The sequence below is a fragment of the Pelmatolapia mariae genome, linkage group LG5 (genome assembly GCF_036321145.2).
Source record: "Pelmatolapia mariae isolate MD_Pm_ZW linkage group LG5, Pm_UMD_F_2, whole genome shotgun sequence".
NCBI lineage: Eukaryota > Metazoa > Chordata > Actinopteri > Cichliformes > Cichlidae > Pelmatolapia > Pelmatolapia mariae.
The window spans coordinates 25,299,523-25,319,170 of NC_086231.1; the positions used below are offsets into that span (position 1 = coordinate 25,299,523).

The following is a 19,648-nucleotide window of genomic DNA, read 5'->3' on the forward strand; positions in this document are numbered from 1 at the left end:
ACTCTCGCTCTCCTCCGTCTCAGAGCAGCTGGTTTCAGGAAGAAGCTGTCGGTCAACAGATGCAGCTGTTCCTTACGATGGACTAGTGATGGATGACACACGTAGAATCTATACACTCAGTGGTGCGCACAAGCGTAGATGTTTAGAAACAAACTTCAACAGCTGCTCATGTGTACATGTGTGTAAACAATTGTAAAAAACAAAAACAACAAAAAGTCTGAGGCCAAAAAGTGTTCTTTCAATTCTTAGTCATTGCTAAATGGTGTTTATTGTGCTGACCAGGCAGCTGAATAAGCAGCCGTGCTGCTCAGGCTATTAAGAAGTGCTCAATAAAAATGATTGATTTCACTTTTTCATTCTTTTGGCCTCTTTAGAAAGAAACGCTGATAGATAGACTTGAGGGGGACTCAACATGTGGCATCCAGTCCTTGTAGTGATGAGCCAAAGGTAAGCTGCCAAAACTACAAACACACGTATACAGATGGAGAGAGACAGAGGGAAGCCGAGGTCATTTGAACAGAAGACAGCCACTGCTATGACAGTAAACTTTAACAGGTTCCTGTAGCTTCCTCTGTTCTGGATTATTTGATACTTTTCTGACTCATCTGGAGGTTCTCATAAAATGTAAAAATTTATAATGCGGCTGAAATGATAGAAAGTAAGAGGGTAAAGAAAAATGGATAACAACGAAAAACATTCAGTAATCCAGTGCAACTAAGGGCCCCAGTAGTGCGCTTTGACAGGTGACACCATGTCAGGTTTCAACCTTTGAACTTTCCCACGAGATTGAGCCGCCCTCTGTGGCTGTGTTGGCAAGTGCTGACAGGCCTCAAGCAACAGGTTAACTAGTCAAATGCCAATCACAGTGAAAGGAAAACAGGAAAATCTGCGACCATGCAGGATTACATTCACTAGCTCTGTGAGGACATAACAATACATTAAGACTGTGGCTGCTTTGAACATTTTCTTTAGTAACCATCTGCTGTCCAAGTATCTGGTCATTATCAAAATCAGTCTGCAGACCAATGGCCAGTTGACTGGTTAGCATCTGGCAAACTTTTATTTCCATGGCCTGCGTTGTAGCCAGCAGACAAATTTCTGTTTCCAACAAGGAATCACTGTTTATGAATGCAGATTATTTTTATGCAGATTATTTTTGGATAGGCAAAGGTTTTGGGGTTGCATTTTAGCTATGCAATCCGTGTCTCTATGCAAATTTTATTCCTGCATGCAACCAGAGCCTGCTCTTCATGATAGATCAAGCTAAGTACACAAAACCAGAACTTTTCTTGTAAGAAAAACCTCGTCCTTTACCAAAAGGTTCTATGTATTTATACGCAGCATCTGTCAAAGTAAGCCACTAATACAAGCTGTGTTTCTTATTGAGTACTTAGTAATAGATGGCTTAGTTAGCATTAGCATGTCTCCACAGACTCACTAATGTGTTTGCTGTTTTCATGTTCAGTGCGTGTATCCTTATAGCTGTGTGTGTTAGCTCAGCTTGGTTTTAAATAGATACAATAAATGTTATGTAAAGTGCAGCACTGTGATGTGACGATCACCAAATTAAGAGCTGAAGCAGCTGCATCATGATTGCTATTCAGCTTCTCGGTAAGAGACTATAATACACACTGGTGCGCCAAAACATTATCACCAGCACTCATATGTTGTTGGCTCTTTGCGTGCTACAAATAACAAAGAACATATTAAGCCACTGAAGTTCTCTGAAGGTGTCTATGGTATCAAAAACTAGACATCAGCAGCAGATCGTCTGAGCGCTGTATCTTGTTGGAGAGGAGAGGTTGTCAGTCTGACTTATTCCTACTGCTACACTATTGTCAGTGAGTTTTCTGAGAAGTAGAACACAATTTATTTTAAGTCACTTTAAAAGAGCTTTGAAACCAGGAAAATTGGATTAGTTTAGTGTTTTGGCAAGAGGACAGTCGAATTGAGATTTCTACCCAAAATAAAACTTTCAAATTTCACGGTGCACATTTTCTAATACACAAAAAGCAGATTACAAGCAACGTTGCAGTGGTGACAAGTATTACACACAGAAAGATTAGGGCTGTGTGACCGGAAAAAAGGGGGACATAAATGAGCATGCAACCTAGGGAGGAATGAGTAAAAAGGGGAGTGAATGGGAAAAGGGCACAATTGCTGCTTCATAAATTAGCTCCTGCTGAAATTATAAGAAGGTCGTGTTATGTAACATCGTGTACCTCCTATAAAGACAGACAACCAGCATAACAACACTTATTATTCAGCACAGCATAAACGTGGGACGCTTTAGAGTCACTGAGTCCATAAAGTAGTTATAAAACTTATAATAGGAAATGAAAGAACGCAGAGATTCAGCCATAGGGGATAACTCTTTTCTTAACAGGTTTAATAAAGGTTGTTACTGGATAAAGTAGTCAGTTCCTGGAAGGAACAGTGGGAGACAGACATAACACATGCATGTGTACCCATGTATAAACATGAACATGCACACACACACAAAGAAGACCAGGGTTTGAACCCAGAGGCATAGAACATAGAAATACAGCAGGAGAAAGACATCAGAGTCAACAGGAAGCAATTTGCAACAGGATGTCAGCGCTGCTCGGCCTAGGTTCACACGTAACACACACACAAATCACAAATTACACGCAGAGCATACACGTGTCTTTGGTAGCTCTGCCAGCCTCAGGGTCTTCATTAATGCATGTGGACTGTAAGCTGGAGCCACTGGGAAAGGAGCCATCTGGTTCAGTTTGTCTTGTTGATCAGTCAGCAATTACTGAGGTGCCAGTGACAGCGCTCGACCCCCCTACACCACCCCCCGCTTCAAGGGACTTGACCACTGTTACTAAACTCATTAGCCGATCGATTTATCAGGTGAAACGTCATTTTTTTTGTCAATGAGAAATGGTAAACATCCATCCATTTAGTTTCTTTGGTTTATCTTGGTAAAAAAAAATGAAATGGTAGTGCTGAGCAAAGCAAGCAATTGATAACAAAAAGATGGGCTTTATGAGATGTTTGCTTCCTTGCTTGCAGCTAGATGTGAATATCGATGCCACTCTCGTGTGTATATAAGATAGGACGCTACAGCTGATAGCTGTCTCACAAGAAAGACTAAAAATGAGGAAGCACCAAAATTGGTGAAACTCTAGCTCCTGCTGTCTGCTTCCAGTCTGAATCCATCTCAGACAGACAGACGTGTGATAACTCTTGGCAAGAAAGCAAATATTTCCCCCAAAATTATCTTTGAAAAGCTCTTTAATGTTTTCTTTCACAGTGTAGCTTAACAATAAATAAATAAATAAATCCTTGACTTTTAATCACTGTTTAGATCCACATTAAACTTTCCCTCCTTTTAATCCCATCCACAGCACAGCAACTGCAGCTGGAATATGAATCTGATCTGACCACTGCCACATCCTGAATTATTCCTGGGAGAGGAAATTCAACACAGAGAGATCTGTCACAGCAGGGAAGGCAGAAGATAAATGTGAGTGTCTGAGACACAGGCGTCAGCGTGCCATGTAGAAGGAACGAGCTTCAATCTGACAGTCAGCTCAGAGCTGACATCACGCTCCAGAGAGGGAGAAGTGAGTAAGCCTTCAAACCAGAAAGTGGAAAAAGCTAAATTACCAGGTTTATTCCATGTTCTGTACTCTCACAAAGAAGTCACACATGCCCAAAGTTGCTGAAAGCTAAAATAAAATCTGTGAGCTTTTATTTTTAGTGGCTGGAGAGATTCAGGAGGCTTTACCTGAAAGCGCAACACGCTCTCTTTCTTGTCTTGTTAGCGGTCTGCCTTTCATCCTGTCATCTCTGATCCCTCGTTTCTCTATTTCCTACCTCCTGGAGTCTGTCGCCCCCTTCTAATCCCCCCTCTCTGCCTCACTACTTAAAAAGCCATGGGGCAGGATGACCACAATCATCCCTGCCATGAAATGCAGGCATGTACTCCTCCTGAATAAACAACGTCAGATGACAAAGAGCACCTCGATAAGCATCACGCGCATCAAAGGCACAGCACCAACTAACTAACAAAACTGCCCCATGGGATAAAGCAATAAGGGCTCAAAGTGAAAAACCAAATGTCTAGGGAACACAAAGTAGACATAGGAAAAAAGGAAGACAGGAAGAGGAAAGAGGAGAGGCAAACAGGGACAGTAAAAGAGACTGACCGCTGGCCAGGAGAGAGATGTCAACAGCTGAACATGCCTCCTGACCACTGACACAGAGCAGAGAGATTTCTCAGAGCTATTTTAATAGAGCTCCTTATTTTAGACTAAATGTTCCCCAGAACACTTACAGGCTCATTTTGTCTATTTGTCTGTCAATCATCCCACAAAGTCTCTTTTTCAAGAGATCTGGCAGTCGATTTTGAAGAATGTGTCATGTGGCTGCCTCATAACTAACATACATTTGGAGTTGGTCCCATTGTCACCGCATGCCTTTTGACATTCAGCAACTGGAAAATAGCAGCAACTGAATCAAAACTTTCTATCTGCATCCCCTGCGCATTACAGTGACATCATCTAAGCTGACACCATTTTTTTTAAAACATTGTTACGACCCTGTTAAGAAAATGGGAGCTGTATAATTCCTGGAATATTAAACAAAGCATTACGGTGTGGCTTAGCCTCTCAGGAAATTAAAAAATATCAAAGGGTAAATATAAACGCTTTGAGCGTGCATCTGTGTGCACCCTTGTGCCCGCCGATGCTTTATTGTTGCTAAGGCGAGTAAAGCAGTAAAATGAAATTAACCGTGATAATTATTTGTGGACAAGTACATCATGGTTATAAAAAGCAGCACAGTGACAGTGATAAGCCACCACCCTAATCGAGTTACAAAGATAAACAATCTGTTGGGATTTTGTAATAAACGGCATCCACTTTAAACATCTGTTGACTTCTCGTCTACCTTGTGCCCCAGCTGTGAGACGTGCAGGAGAAAGTGGGCGGCTTAAGACAACGGAAAGGAGAAGAGACTCAGAAAACCAGGACAGCTGGTCAAGAGCTAGACTAATAATCAGCATCTGCTTGAAGAAGAAGAAAAAAAGGAAATCCAGCCTATAATCTGTTGAGCAAACTGATCTGAATTCGCATCATTTCAAACTCATGACCCTATGTCACTTCATATATCAGCACGAAACATTAGGAGAGCAGCTGGTGTGCATGAGCAGACAGTGTAAAACCATCTGTATTTCACTGCATGGCATTAGGATCCATCAGATGGTGTCAGGACAGGTGACTGGGTCCCTTTGTCTCTGGTGTCCTTTGGTCCTAAATGGTGACTTTGCATATGCACAATAACAAACAGCACAGCACTGAAGCAGCAGACAGTAATCTGGAACCTGCATCATCATATCTACAGGATTAATATTGATACAGTTAAAAGTAATAAAGTACGAGCAAATAAAAATACACAGACATAGTAGCAGACACATGCACACAAATACATCCAATCAAACCCTTAAAAAGTCTTGCACAAAATGTATTATATATAAACGAATGAAACACAGATTAGGCCCAGTGCCCATAAACTACTAACCTGCACGACTGTCTCATGAAAAAGTAAGTCTTATGAATCCATTCTCCAGTTTAAATAATTAAAATCAGCGTATTTTTGTAGGTCACAGCAGGAATCTCTGCTTAAATTTCTGCACTTTCCTTAATCACAGTAAACAAAATCCTCTTTCTGGGCAAAGCAAGAGCTCTCTGGCTACGGCTTTAATGGAATAATATGCACAATCACATGCCGCACAGTTTGAGCTAACACCGTAGAAAGATGGTAAGGCTGTTACTTGGTAGAAAATAAAAACCTAGACAAGTTGAAACTGATGCTGCAGCTGCAGGCGAACTAAAGCAAAAAGCTGTAGTCAGTCAATATAGAGCGGAGCGTGTTTTTACCTCACAACAAGCAGCTTCAGTCTTTCCCTCTGCCTCTGAGCAGCGCTGTGTGTAGAGTGCCATACACTACCTCCCTCTCTGCTCACTCTCCCTCACCAACTAAGTTTGCCCCCCTCCCTCCCTCTCTTGCATACACTTGCAGAGTGCCAGCAGCACATGCAACATAGCGTTTCCCCTCCCGATTTGCCTGTGCCTTACGCACAGAAGGCAGCGACGCACATCAGCCATGCAAGCACTTTCCCTCGCACGCGTACATCAATACGCCACATGCAGACAGTGGGTGCTGATGTACAGTGACCTCTCCGGTGCCCCGAGGGAGAGTGATGACAAGAGGCAGGAGGACAAATAGCAGCGGGGACATACACTTGATGAGATGGGAAAAGACAAGACGATGCGCAAAGGATAAAAAATAAGGAAAAAAACCCCACACTATAACTGTAGTGGTGACTGCCGTATCACACTGATGAAAGGATCAAACATTTGAAAAGGAGACAAGAAAAAAATGACACAGAGAAGGTGGGAGATGCTTTAACTGTGACGACAAAACATCAGAAAAAGGAGAAATCTAACAGAGATTAAAGGTTAGAAGAGATGATGACAGTGAGACGCAAGAAATGAAAGAAGTGAAAAAGAAGGTGGTGCTATAACATGTTCTATAGCAAGAAGACAAACAGCAGAAACATACGGGGGGTGGGGGGTATTGGTATATGAAGCACACCAGTCTGAAGCCTTGAACCAGTGTTCCTTTTTATTTATGAATAGCCCCAAATGAGACTGATCACACGCACTCTCACACAGACAAAAACTGCCTCCCCAGCTGCCTCTCACTTATTTGCGTCCCCTGTGATCACTCACTCGCAGGCATCTGCGGCACTCGCGTTATTTTCTATATTTACCCGCTCAGACTTCTCCTATCCAGACTGATCATCGTCCTGTGTGACAATATCCACTCACGTCCGTGGCACCCGCTCTCCTGCAGCCTCCGAGAATTGTTTTTGGCTGTTGCCCCGGTGACAGGGGAAGGGGGGATGTATATGACAAAAATAATAATCCTCTTTTAATACACGCAACTAAGGCACAACAGCTGGTAGAGGCGTGTCATACACCATTACAGTGTACGAGTTACCTTGGTGAAGAGAAGAGCAGAGAAATAAATATGACAGGTCCTTCTGTGTGGCGCTGAGAGGGCAGGTGTGCTGCTTTTGAGTGCATGTATACGACTTGTGCTGCTGGATACTGAGTGAGACAAAACAGTCCCGCTCCAGCAAGGTCATGAACTCACTCAGTGGCGTGTGACACTGAGCTGATGTGAGTGGGGTCACATGAGAGTAGAAGCTGCTGCTGCCAATGGCTTGACATGAGCTGTGGATGGAGAGAGTGCTTCTCTCACACAGTTTAAATGAAACAGTCCACTCTTTGGGGGACTCTATAAGCAAAGGTCGGGACATCTTACTCAAAGTCTATAAGCAGCTTTTTTTTAAACAAGGACTTACTAATGCACATATGCTGCTGTGGTGAAACTCAGCTGAGCTTAAAGTGTTTACTGGGCAATTTCCTTTCTAATCACCGACAGACAAATGCAGATTGTCTTACGGCAGAGCATGTGGTTTGAAGCTGTGAGCACTAGCTTCAATGAGCTTTGTGAGTGCGTTTGTTCAGAGAGCACTACAAAGTGACTGCTTGCAAACAAGGGCCTTCCAGTTTTCCAGTTGAGAATCGCCCGTTCACCCACTGTATTTGGCTTTCTTATAACAAACAGCAACTTATCTGTAGACGGACACACAGACGGCATTTGTTTGCAACGTGCATTATCCCCTGAGCTGTGCTGCTTCTCGTCTAGGCTCCTCCTCACTGATCCCTCACTGTGCATTCAGACCACTGACAGCTCACAGATCCCTATTGCCCCTAATTGATCACCCCGAGAGCTATTTTCACAGTGCTAATGATGAGTAATGATGTATCATATATACAGTCATAACCTCTAAAGCCACAGACTTTATTAAGAGTCACTTTGAAAAACAACGGAGACTTTCCGGGTGCTTGAGAGCTCACCCTCCCATCCATGTTACTGCATGGATGAGTGCAGTTCTGGAGGCAGGCCTTCTTTAACCAGACATCTAGGTCAGTGCACATGGCTTATTCCACTTAAGACTAACATCACATTAACGTCGGTACCCGACAAACCTTTGAAAAAGGTGCACAGTTTGCTCTGGGCAGGATGTGTTAAGGTATGCAGGTAGAAAATGTATAGCTCACCTTGGCTTCACATGTCTTGTGAACTGTAACCTTGCACTCTGTAAACAAAAAGACGCAATAATTTACTCTGAGAGTCAGCGAGCTGCTCTGACCTGCATCTAGATCTGCTACCACCCTGAGATGTGGACTCACCCTTGCAGAAAGCCGCAGGGGTGTCAATGTTGTGCTTGCACACATCACACATTCGTCTCCTCTTTAGTGTTTTCAGTGTGAAGGCATGGTTCCCTGACTTGGAGAGCTGCGGATACACAGGACAATCAAAACTGATCACCACACACGAGACATAGAAATATTATGAAGTATGAAATAAAGGCTCATCCTCAGTGGAAATCATTCATTTAGTGAGGCGGTAACTGTGTGCATGAAAGCAGCTTGAAACCATCGATCCCCTCGTGATAACATGAATAGTAGATTGTGGGCATGCTTAGGTTTACCAAGTTTCTCAATTTGAGTTTAGCATTCTTCCATCTGAAGCACTAGATGTTCACTATCCCCTGCGTGGCTGCTGTCAGTACAGATATGCGCTGGTTTAGTGACACACCAGCATGAGCACTGGTGTCCTATCTGCTGTACGTTCAGCTTCCTCCACTAATATCAGCTGTCGTATCATGTTGTCTTTGAAGGCATCCTGTTGTCTTGTCTTTTAACTTGTCCTTATTCTGTCTCAGTCTGGGGGCTAAGACTGAAAAATGAAAAGCTTTACGTGCTGCTGTTCCTAGTCGACTGTGCAGTATGGTCACAGGCAAGATGAATAGAACCTAACAGATTCTGTCAGGGGATAAGAGTGTTTTAATCTTTTTATTATTTTACCGTGGTCACTGTTTTAAGCTTCTCTGTGTCTCCATACTGATCAACCACAACTTCACAACTGTCAGGTGAAGCAAATACCAATGACTGTCACATTAAAGTTCTGCTAGTAAAACATTCACATGGGTTCTCAGCATTCTTGTGCATGTTACTTTTACACATCGTATCCCCAAGTGTATCCAAAGTCTGCCTCACTCCTCTTTTGGTGATGGAATTCCCAAAAGCAGTGCCCTCCCCTGGCAGTTCAGGAACATGGAAAAAGTACCAAAAACACTGAGATGTCCCCTAAACTCCTCTACTCCAACTTTTCACCAACTCAAAACGAATATTCCCCGATGACTGAATCCTCGTGTTCCCCTGGTTTGACCTCTAGTGTCATTGTCAGGTTAACCTTTTTTCCTATTGGCCATTTCCCTGACTAATTTATGACCAATATTATGAATACACACATGCATTGTCATCATCTCAAAGAACTGTGTTGCCTACATACATACTGACTTTGAAGATAAATCTTTTTTCAGCTAAACAAAAGACTAATATTTAACTTACATTTAGTCTCCCTGTTAGTCTGGCTTAAGTAGCTGGGGCTTCTCCTCTTTGAAGACAGACTCAGTTTCCTGTCAACATTTCAAGGTGGTACCACACTGGGCAGTCCTGGCAGCTGTGTAAACCCAGGGTTTGAGCTTCTTTATGCAAAGCCAAAGGTACAGCAAATCTGACATAAACAGGCTTAGTATGACTGTTCACTCTCTCTCAGAAAACAAACAAACATTATTTTGCTTAATATGGTGGGAATGATGAAAATTGACTGCATTATTCTTGATTTAAGCACAAATATAAACGATAATTTGAAAGCAACGATTAATTTGAATGTCTTTAAGGCACATCCACACACAGTTGTGGTGAAGATATGCACTCAAATAATTTCACCTCCCTGACTCATAATCCATGGATTTTTCTTTTTATAAACTCATACTCAACTGTCCCAGCGAGAAATGGGACAATGTTTATACAGAGTTATGGCAACGCCCTCCCAAAGCAAAACCTTTTGACGGCATGTGAAGCAAATTAAACCATTACATTTTTCCTTGAGCAGAGGACGAGGAGGGGCCTGGAAACATCAGGAAGGAGATGGTGTGAGAGTGCGGTATGTGTAGGAGAGGTGGAGGACAACAAACATCCCATAGTACCACTACATGCTGAAATTTCCCTTCATGTTAAATGCCTGTATCTAATTAAAAAAAACACATCTCAGCTGAGACATTTTTTTGGATTTGGATTGGTTTTTTGGACGCCTTGGTTTGACTTGAACTCGGGAAGGTGAACGCCGGTTTGGTCCCTCTCACAAATGATTATTGACTTGCCTCGTTTCCCTCACCGCCTTAAACTGTGAGTGTCGCTAAACTGGAATGTTTTATAAAGGAGCCTTGCCTCTCAAGTGGAGTGTACACCGTTTAAATCCTTAATGACAAGAAATGTCAACTGAATGTTTTATGCGGCCTCACCTTTAGCTTTTGTGCGGCTGCTTATAATGCGAACGTAAACGCAGCTGATTTGCAGACACCAAGCTTTGCAGCACACCATATAACAGCTGCAAAGTTTCTGACTTGCTTCATTAAAAATTCCAAATGCTCTTTAATTTGACATTTAGTTGCTTACTGAACTCAAGTGTTTCGAATCCAATTTCAGTTGAAAATAAAGGTTTGCCAAGCAATAATGTTTAAGCCTCAAATTAAAGCACTGCAATTTATTTTAATCTCATTTTAAATGACCTCATGGTTAATAATCAGGAGCTTTAGAATAATGCTTTTTTCTTGAAAATACACTTATTTGCCGTCTTACTAAGCGTTAGACGAAGGCTTCTCCTGTTTGTTCGCTAAACATGGGATTACATCCAAGAGGTGGTTAGAACATTACTGTTATGATTGTTTTTTATGCCTTTATTTAATCACGTCTCGATTATTGTAATTAATTCACTTTGTTCACTTGTCTTAAGGAAGCTTCTTTGGAGCGTCTGCAGGTTGTTCAGAGGCTTCTGTCTAAGTCTTTTAAGTACTCACATGTCACACTGTTACTAATTCAGTTACACTGGCTCCCCATTAACTTTTGGGTCCACTATATGGTTGTGGATTAGACTTTTAGAGCTCTGCATGGACACAAACCAGAATACATCAGTGAACTTTTACATCCATACATGCCCAACCTGTCCCCGAGGTCATGCGAGCAGGGCCTGCTGGCTGTGCAGGATACAAGGCTGAGAACTGAAGGAGCATTGGCTACTGTGGCCTCCAAACATACAACTCGACCCCTCTGAGAGAGCCTGAGAGCTGTGGACCCAGTGATCTCTTTTAAAAGGCAGCTAAAAATTGATTGATAAAAATTGATTATTGATTAAAACTCATCTTTTGGGTGACCTTTTGTTTAGACGTTTTAGCATTTTTGTTGTGAAGCAGTTTGTGATATTTCTTTTGAAGGGTGCTAAAGTTTTACTTGCCTGCTTGACAGTATGAATGTGAGCAGAGGGAGCTAAGCGTGCTATTTGATGGTGGGTAGGTGGATTAGAGTGGGCATATATGACTATAGAAAAAATAGTTGCTATAATCTCAAACCCAGTGGTCAATTTTCTTCCACTTATGCAATACAGGTTTTGTGGGGGTCATCCCTCAATCATAGGATTATTAAACATCACAAGAAAGACAATCAATTAACCTAATCCCCAAGCACGTCTTTGGACTGCAAGAGGAATCCCATACGACACTGGGAGAACATGCAGACTCCCAACAAACTGGACTTGAGCCTAGGATCCTCTTGCTGTGAGGCCCCAGAACTAACCACTGACTTTGTCCGTTGGTAGGACAAAGTCAGGGTAGCTTGTTTCGAAGCAAAGGAAACTGTTTGCAGCTTCATACAGTATGGAGTGTAGATTTACACAGATGTTGGGTTACAGGTGTTTGAAAAGCTGTTACAGAGTGTGCTCCACCAAACAAAGGACATCACTTCCATAATGAAATCACTGTTGCACTCATTTTCTCAGGCTGTCTAATATTTGTAACCCATCTAGCCACCAAGCCCTCTGAGATGAATTTGGCTGCTGCCTCTGATGGACCGCGTTACCATCATGCTGTACGCATTGATCTCATAAACAAAAGAACAGAGTACCGAGTCATCTGACTATTGACACGTGCACATATAAACGGTAACATCCAGTGAATGCGATGAATCTGGGTCTGTGTGTGTGTGGTAGTGTGGAGTATAGGGGGGGGGGGGGATTTAGGAAGATAGAAGATAAACCTGAGGGCATATGAGGGGAGAGGATCGTCATCATCTCATCTCAGCTGTTTGAATGTTCTTATGTAACTCGTGAATATTGGAGATTGAATCAATTGGACTAATGCAACCTAAAGAGATGCGGTACACTCAAATGCATGTGTCACCTCACAAATCTGAGATCGCCTGCAGAAATGTTCCCTCGGCTACGACACTGCAAAAAAAGCTACAATCATCACTCAACGTAAAGCAAACTAAATAAATATGAAAATAAATTAACGGAATGGATAAAAGACAATGGCATAAAAGCAATGTAATATTTGTAATACATACCTTAAAAATATTTTGTATGACATATGGTGACAGTACAAACTCTAATAGCAGTGAAGTAAACAACAATTGCAATGAAGTCACAGTTAGATGGCACGTGACTAACGAACATTGCATCGATTTTTCCTTTGTTTTGTGCCTCGGGTCAATTAAATGGCAAAGGGTTAGTGGCAAAGATTTTTGATGTTGCAAATCTTTGCCACTGAAGAAAAAACACTCAAATATAGAATATTACATTTGTATTATAGAGATATGGCATTAAAGCAGAATATCAGTTCCACGCTATACCCGTGGCACTTTCCATCTGTTGTTGCCAGCAAGTCAGAAAGTTGAACCTGAAATATCAGAATGGGTCAAGGCTGCTGCCCAGTGGACACACTGTGGCAGTGCAGCACATTTTCCAACTGAGGAAGTTTTCACTGTTAAATTTATTTGAAAAGCATAGACAGCTGTATATTTTTTTTCATCATGATGATGTAATTAGTTTGGATGTACTGCTTTTGTTCCAGCAAACACATTCTTGTTACTGCTATACTTATATTATGCAGTGCAGTGAAATTTGGTTTGAAGCTCTTACAGATGTTTAGAAGATTAAGTTAAAGCTATAAAAGTATCCAATAACTACACAGTAGCACAATAATACTGTGCACCAGTTCAGCAGGATGAGTAAAGTGGCATGTGCAACAACATCTAGTGTGAAAATAAATAGTTGATGACATACACAGATCAGCAACACAGTGTGTTACATTGGAAGGATATTTCCAGTCTTTATGTGTTCTTGGCCTGGTTCCGAGCAGCCACAGCTCTGGGGGGAAGCTATTGTTCAGCCTGGTTGTGTGGGTGCGACAGATGGCAGTAGTTCACAGAGGTGAGGGCATGGGTGTGTGGGGTCCTCACGGCTTTCCTGAGACACCGATTCCTAAAATATCTGAATGATCCCTCAATCAGCTGACACACACGTTTAAAGCCATTCATTTTTCATCTGACATTTTCATCAGAATCTTAGGGAACAGTCTAGTTAAATAATAACCTTTATAAAGTACTTTTGGTATGTGAGCAGAGAGCACATTTAGTGGTAGTTATCTGTCAATTAACTCAGGATAAAGAACAGTCCTTTCCACCTATTCCAGCTTACTTAACAACATTAAGTAAGGCGAGCCAAGTTAAACAGCTTTGGAGAGATGCTATCATCATGAAACTGAAATGTACGGATTCAAACTTGTGCTAAAAACAACATTTTCATGTGAACTGAACATGTCTTTTCAACTTTGAAGTTCAGTTGTTACAACAACACCGTCATTGTTGTTTGCTCGTCTAAAAGTCATTCGATCTTTAAATTTTTCCCAGGTCATGTCTTACTGAGGTGTCGCCTCAGGGCGACAAACCTTCTCCACATGATTTGAAAGTTGACAGCCGAGCCCATGATGGCAAAGCTTAACTCTTGCTGCACATTGTTTGGATTTTGTTCTAGCAGCCCATCATTATGGGTCTGGTTCAGAGTGTTTCTGAATATAACTATACAAAAGGATTTTGTTCCATAGAGAGGGACAGAAAATTACACATCGGGAAAGCATTTTTAACACCACGCTCAAAACATCAGGGCGACAAGAAGGACAACGCTGTCAAATAACTGGAGCACAACAAGACGGCCGAAGTTTAGTTTAAGCTGGAACTGCACAAACAACTGTCGAGGCATTTGTCATAAAAGCAGTACAGTTCAAAGCTGAGGCGATGCTGACAAATGGTTTGTCATGTTCATTTGACTCAGACAGTAAACACAAACTTTTTGGCACTATTTGCTAAATGCTTTGAATGCTTTAAAAGTTTGAATAATTTGAGCTTTCTAATGAATTTAACTGAGTTTTTTCAACACTAGGACTGATATAAGCTACGCTGTGCTGCACAGGTGTTTGTTAGATTATGCCCAACCCCCTTTATATGCAGTGATACCAGTAAGAAGGATCTCTGTTTGCGCGGACATTCAGTCTCCAGAGGCTCCCGTGACTATCAGCAGTGTTGCAGTATTGCATTGCAGCATTAGAACCCCACCCCATTTGTTTTTTGCAGCCAAAGTCTGTGTCATTCTCCAGGCATCTCCACTGACCAAAGAGCCCGAAGGACTTCCACATCTAACGTGTGGATGAAGAAAGGGACTGAATTGCATTTATTAGGGCTTTGTTTTTTTTTACACTGGCTTTTTATAATGAAGCTGTAATGCCGCTTTGTGTCGTGAGAGTTTTCTGTCATGTGCCTCAATACAAAGCTTTAGTTTTCTGAAATATACACTGTACCACTGCCTCACATTGGCAAAAATATACAGCTGCAACCACATATGTACACACGCCTGCACGCATGCACACTGTAAATAAATACAGAGTACAGTGACACACACACACGCACGCACACCTCCTTGGCACTAAATGCCTCATTTCTTTTTTCAGCGGCACCTCACAAGTGATGACATGCTGGAGACCAGGAGTCACAAAACTCTCACACACACTCACACACAGACATACAATCCGCTCAGGAAGGGACGGGAGCAGGTGGCGAGCCAGGAGTGTGCTCAAGTTCTGGCTGGGTATTTATAACCTGCAGGAGTAGAGGGCTGTCACCTCTAAAAGCTATGAAAATGCTCAAAATAGGAACGAGAATTAGTTCCCATTTTCATTTGTGTGAAAGAGAGGAAAAAAACTGAGACTAAAAGACAGCACAAGCAACCGCAAACTTCCCCCCCACCAAAACAAAAAAAAAAACAAACTCCTGCACTGATAGTTGCATGTACAGATTCACACACTTCATTCTTCTCCACTTCATACGAGTCCACCCATTCAGCTGGGACTATGTCATCATAATTTGGCATGCTCTGACACACACACACACAGGAAAACACAAGCAAGGGATATGAAGCCACAAATGATCTAATGTTTTTGTTCCAGCAATATCTCCAATATCAGAGAGAAACTACACACTCGTCACACAGATGTCTGAGCTTTCAGCTTCATTTCACTGTGTGTTTTATTAAAGATGCACAACTTTTTTCATTTCCTATTTACCTTTTTTGTTCTTTTGCTCTCTTCTAACACTGACACAGAGCATGCCACAATGTGATTTACTCTGACATGTGAGAACACACATATTCCAGTGCGCATACCTTTATTTTAGATTCCATAAAGTCTCCCAGGAGGCTTCATGCATGTGGAAGTGTAGCTTGCTCCTAAATCCATACATGTTCCTAAATAGAGGCTGCAGACAGGCAGGCGGTGGGTCAAAACCAGACAGTAACTTATACCACTTCCTCCTGAACCTTTGATACCCGAGGAACATAATTTAACAGCGATCGCCTGAATCCTCCCTTCCACTGCTCTGCATAGCCCCCCCGCCCCCCCCCCCTTTTTTTTCTTGGTTCACTGTTGATGACTGTGGTTTTAGTTTACAGTTTATTAGCTTTCTTAGCTCACAAGCTTCTGAGAGAGGTCTAAAAGGAACATGCCAAACACTTTGATCCCCTCGGTATGCACACTTCTGTTTATGATGTGCTGCTGGAATATTTCATAAGAGAGACAGAGCAGCTCTGGAGTCCAGGCCTCATCTAATTTGGAAACGTAGTGGCAATTCTTTGGATTCCTTTGGTTGTTATCTAGCATGTGATGAGTGTATAACAAAGTTCAGCCTCTGCTGCTGAGTCAAATGGCAAAGCAGATCGAGCGGGCACTGTGGATGTAAAGTGAGAGCTAGAGTGTGTCAAACTGACTTTAACAGCTGATCTGTAATGATCTGTGATTTTACTTTGTGTTTATCTTCAAACTGCACACCTTTGAGGATGGAACTGTGCACAACCAGCGTGTTGATGGTTACTCACCTCAGCAAGCTGAAGGATTTCAGGAGGTACCTCAGGGTCTGCCTTCACAGGGATTCCTCCAGTTTCTGAGTCATGTGCGTGCTTTTGTATCCCCACAGTGCCCGTACTGTGAATGCACCCCATTCTTGCAGCAAACACGCCTCTTGCACCTCTAATCTTTAAATTTCCTCAGCTCCTCGCGAGTGATTTCCTCTTCTCTTCCACCCCTTTCAGCACTTCATGTTTTCTCTCTTCTTGTTCTCCAGCATGTTCCTCCGTCCTTCTCAGCGACTCCTCACACCTCTGCTCTTCGCCTCTGACGGCTTACCCTGCCTCGAAACCCACCCCAGATAACTTTCCACCCCCTGACTTCTCTTCTTACAACCGCTCTTTCTCCCTCTCCGAGAAGTGTCACCAAGAACCTACCCTTCAACCCACATCCCCTTACACTCCCCCTGCGTCCCTTGCTCTCTGACTATCTTCACTCTGAAAACATGCAAGCATACACTCACCGCCTCTCTCTTCCCTCCCGCCCCCCTCCACCGTTTCCACTTGCTAATAACTCCTTCTCTTCAGCTTACAGACCCTCAAATGTCTTGTGCTCTACACTTACAGACCCTCCAGTCTTCCCTGTCTCTCTCTCTCTCCCTCCCTTGCTCTGCGGGAGAAGGGGGCAGCTGTTTTGGCTTGTTGATGTCAAGCCCTTCCCTTATGCTTTGGCTTTACTTCAGCTCCTCTCACGCTCCTCTTCCTCATGGGAGAGTGATTAGTTTGAACCTCTTTCACACATGTCATCCTTCTGGTCTCTGTGGCTTTGCTCATGAGAACTTAACTGCTGGCTTGATAGCACTGATCACTCTTCTCCCTCTCCGCATTGTTTAGAGAAAAAGTCTTCTATCTCGGCGTGTCCCATGGGCGTTTATGTAGCCTAAAACGTAATCAGCTTCACCACCCTGTTTGACAGGACAAATGACATCATCACTGACCTCGCTTTATTTCCTCACTTGGATGCAGCTCTCTCTCTCCACTGAAATTAAAACAATGACACACTCTGTGCTTAAATTTTAGATCTGTGGTCCGCTACCCGTTAAATTCCTACTACAGCTCTCTCTTTCTCTCTCTCTTTCTGTAACACACACACACACACACACAACTGTAATCCTCAAACTGGGCTCCCCAGACAAAATACTGCTTCAATCTGGGGGTTTTTGCAGTTGGGAGGGGAAAAGCTTCAACAATAAACTCTTTTTAAAGCCACATTTCTAGGGCCTGGTTAGGCTGTACAAAGCAGTCTTTGGTTTAAATGTGAGACAAATCCGTGGCCGGGAGCTAAATTGGGCATCAAATCATCAGCATCTACAGCAGCAGTGAGAAGAAATCAGTGATAATGAGAGGTTAAAATCTGTATGCTATAAATTCAGATAAAATCAAGGCAGCTTTCTTTGAAAACTTAATGTGTGGACATGAACCTCTGTCATTTTGTGGTCTGAAGTGGAAAAGGGTATGGAGGACCCTCCTGTGTGTGCCATCCTCTTAACTGTCATGGCGACAGGTGTGGGGGCTGGTTATGTGTGGATACAGTGGGGGAAACAAGTATTTGATCACCTACTTGACCTATTTGTAAGTTTGCTCGCTTTCAAAGAAATGAACATGCTTTGACTTCTATGGTAGTTTCATGTTAAAGGGGAGATACTGAATATCAACCAATAACCCAGAAAAAAATGCATTACACAAAAGTTATAAATAGATGCATGTCACTGAGTGAAATAAGTATTTGATAATTTAGTACTTGGTGGAGAAATCCTTGTTGGTGTGATCTTTCTTGTAGTTGGTCACCAGGTTTGCACACATCTCAGGAGGGATTTTGGTCCAGTCCTCTTTACAGAAACAGCACTTTCTCCCGAATCTTTCCTGAATGATTTAGATGCTCATTAGCAAACTTAAGATGAGCCTGTACAACTGCCTTCTTGAGAAGGGGGACCTTACCAAGATTCCAGTCCATTACAATGTAGAGCAGGGGTCCCCAATCCCAGTCCACAAGGGCCAGTGTCCCTGCAGGTTTTAGATATGTCCTTGATCCATCACAGCTGATTTAAATTGATAAATTACCTTCTCAACCTGTCTTGAAGTTCTCCAGAGGCCTGGTAATGAGCTAATCATTTGATTTAGGTGTGTTGACCCAGGGTGAGATCTAAAACCTGCAGGGACACCGGCCGTCGTGGACTGGGATTGGGGACCCCTGATGTAGAGTGTTACCAGTGGTGACTGTGGTCCCAGCTGCCTTCAGATCAAGTTCAAAGTTTTGGACTGATCCACCATTTTCCTCATGATCATCTCCATGAGCTAAGATCATGCACAGAGCTCCAGATCAAGGGTGTCTGATGGTCATTTAAATTTCACTCACATATATTTCACTCAGTGACATGTAAATAAATTTAAAACATTTTAATTTCTGGTTGATATTCTGTCTTCCCCATCTCAGCACAACAAAGCACTCAGACCATGATTCTGCTCAGTAAAACTGCTCAACAGGACAGGTTATTGTAAAAAACATTGTTTTCCCCAATGTTCATGTTAAAACTGTTTTCACTGAAACAGAGTACCACAATGAAAGGGCACTCAGATCTTTACCCAAGTAAAAGAAACAGCACTGCAGTTTATATAAATAATATGCTACCCCTCACTCTCCCAGTTGATGCACCTATGGTATCATCTTTCTTCATGTGTTTACAAGATTTTCAGAAAACATGACCTTTGACCTTGAGGTCGAGGACACTGATATTCAAACTCGTCCGAGATTTTTAGTAGTTCTCAAGTTGTCACATTCACAAATTTGGATGTCCCGGTGGGGTGACGACAATACCCCATCAGCCTTTTATGGCTGAGAGACAATTAAAATAACACTATTGCAAAAAGTGTTTGATCTAAATCAGGGGTCTCAAACTTAAATGAGCTGTGGGCCACTGCTGGCACTGTCATCTCATTGGAGGGCCACTTTAGTGTTCAAGTAGTACAAAACAAACAAACAAGAAAACACCCGCAAATATTTCTGAAAATGTAGAGTTTTGTTTGTTTTTTTAAATTACAAATATTGTACAACAGGACAAAACTACAAACGTGAAGGCAATTTTTTTCCTCACTCTTAACTAACTGAAGCCTTTCATTGAGCTACCAAATAGACACATTAGTCCTCTCTTTTTGGCCAGACACGTGGCGGCACTTCTGCTATCATTTTGTT

General features: G+C 42.4%; 1 protein-coding gene across 6 annotated transcripts in view; it reads right to left on the reverse strand.

Moving 5' to 3' along the window:
• Window positions 1–16,909, reverse strand: part of LOC134627949 (tensin-2-like) — a 29,030-nt gene extending 12,121 nt beyond the window's left edge. For 2 of the 6 annotated variants that reach the window (XM_063474452.1, XM_063474450.1), the window contains exons 1-3: window positions 16,432–16,908; window positions 8,301–8,406; window positions 8,169–8,206 (exon numbers count right to left, since the gene is read on the reverse strand). In XM_063474452.1, the coding sequence (XP_063330522.1) occupies window positions 8,169–8,206; window positions 8,301–8,406; window positions 16,432–16,554 (267 nt within the window). In that variant the 5' untranslated portion in view covers window positions 16,555–16,908. Of the gene's footprint in view, window positions 1–5,553; window positions 5,705–5,912; window positions 5,997–8,168; window positions 8,207–8,300; window positions 8,407–16,431 lie in introns of those variants that run through there. The other 4 variants (XM_063474451.1, XM_063474453.1, XM_063474454.1 and 1 more) reach the window with 4 other exon arrangements.
• Between the last annotated feature and the right edge of the window lie 2,739 nt (window positions 16,910–19,648).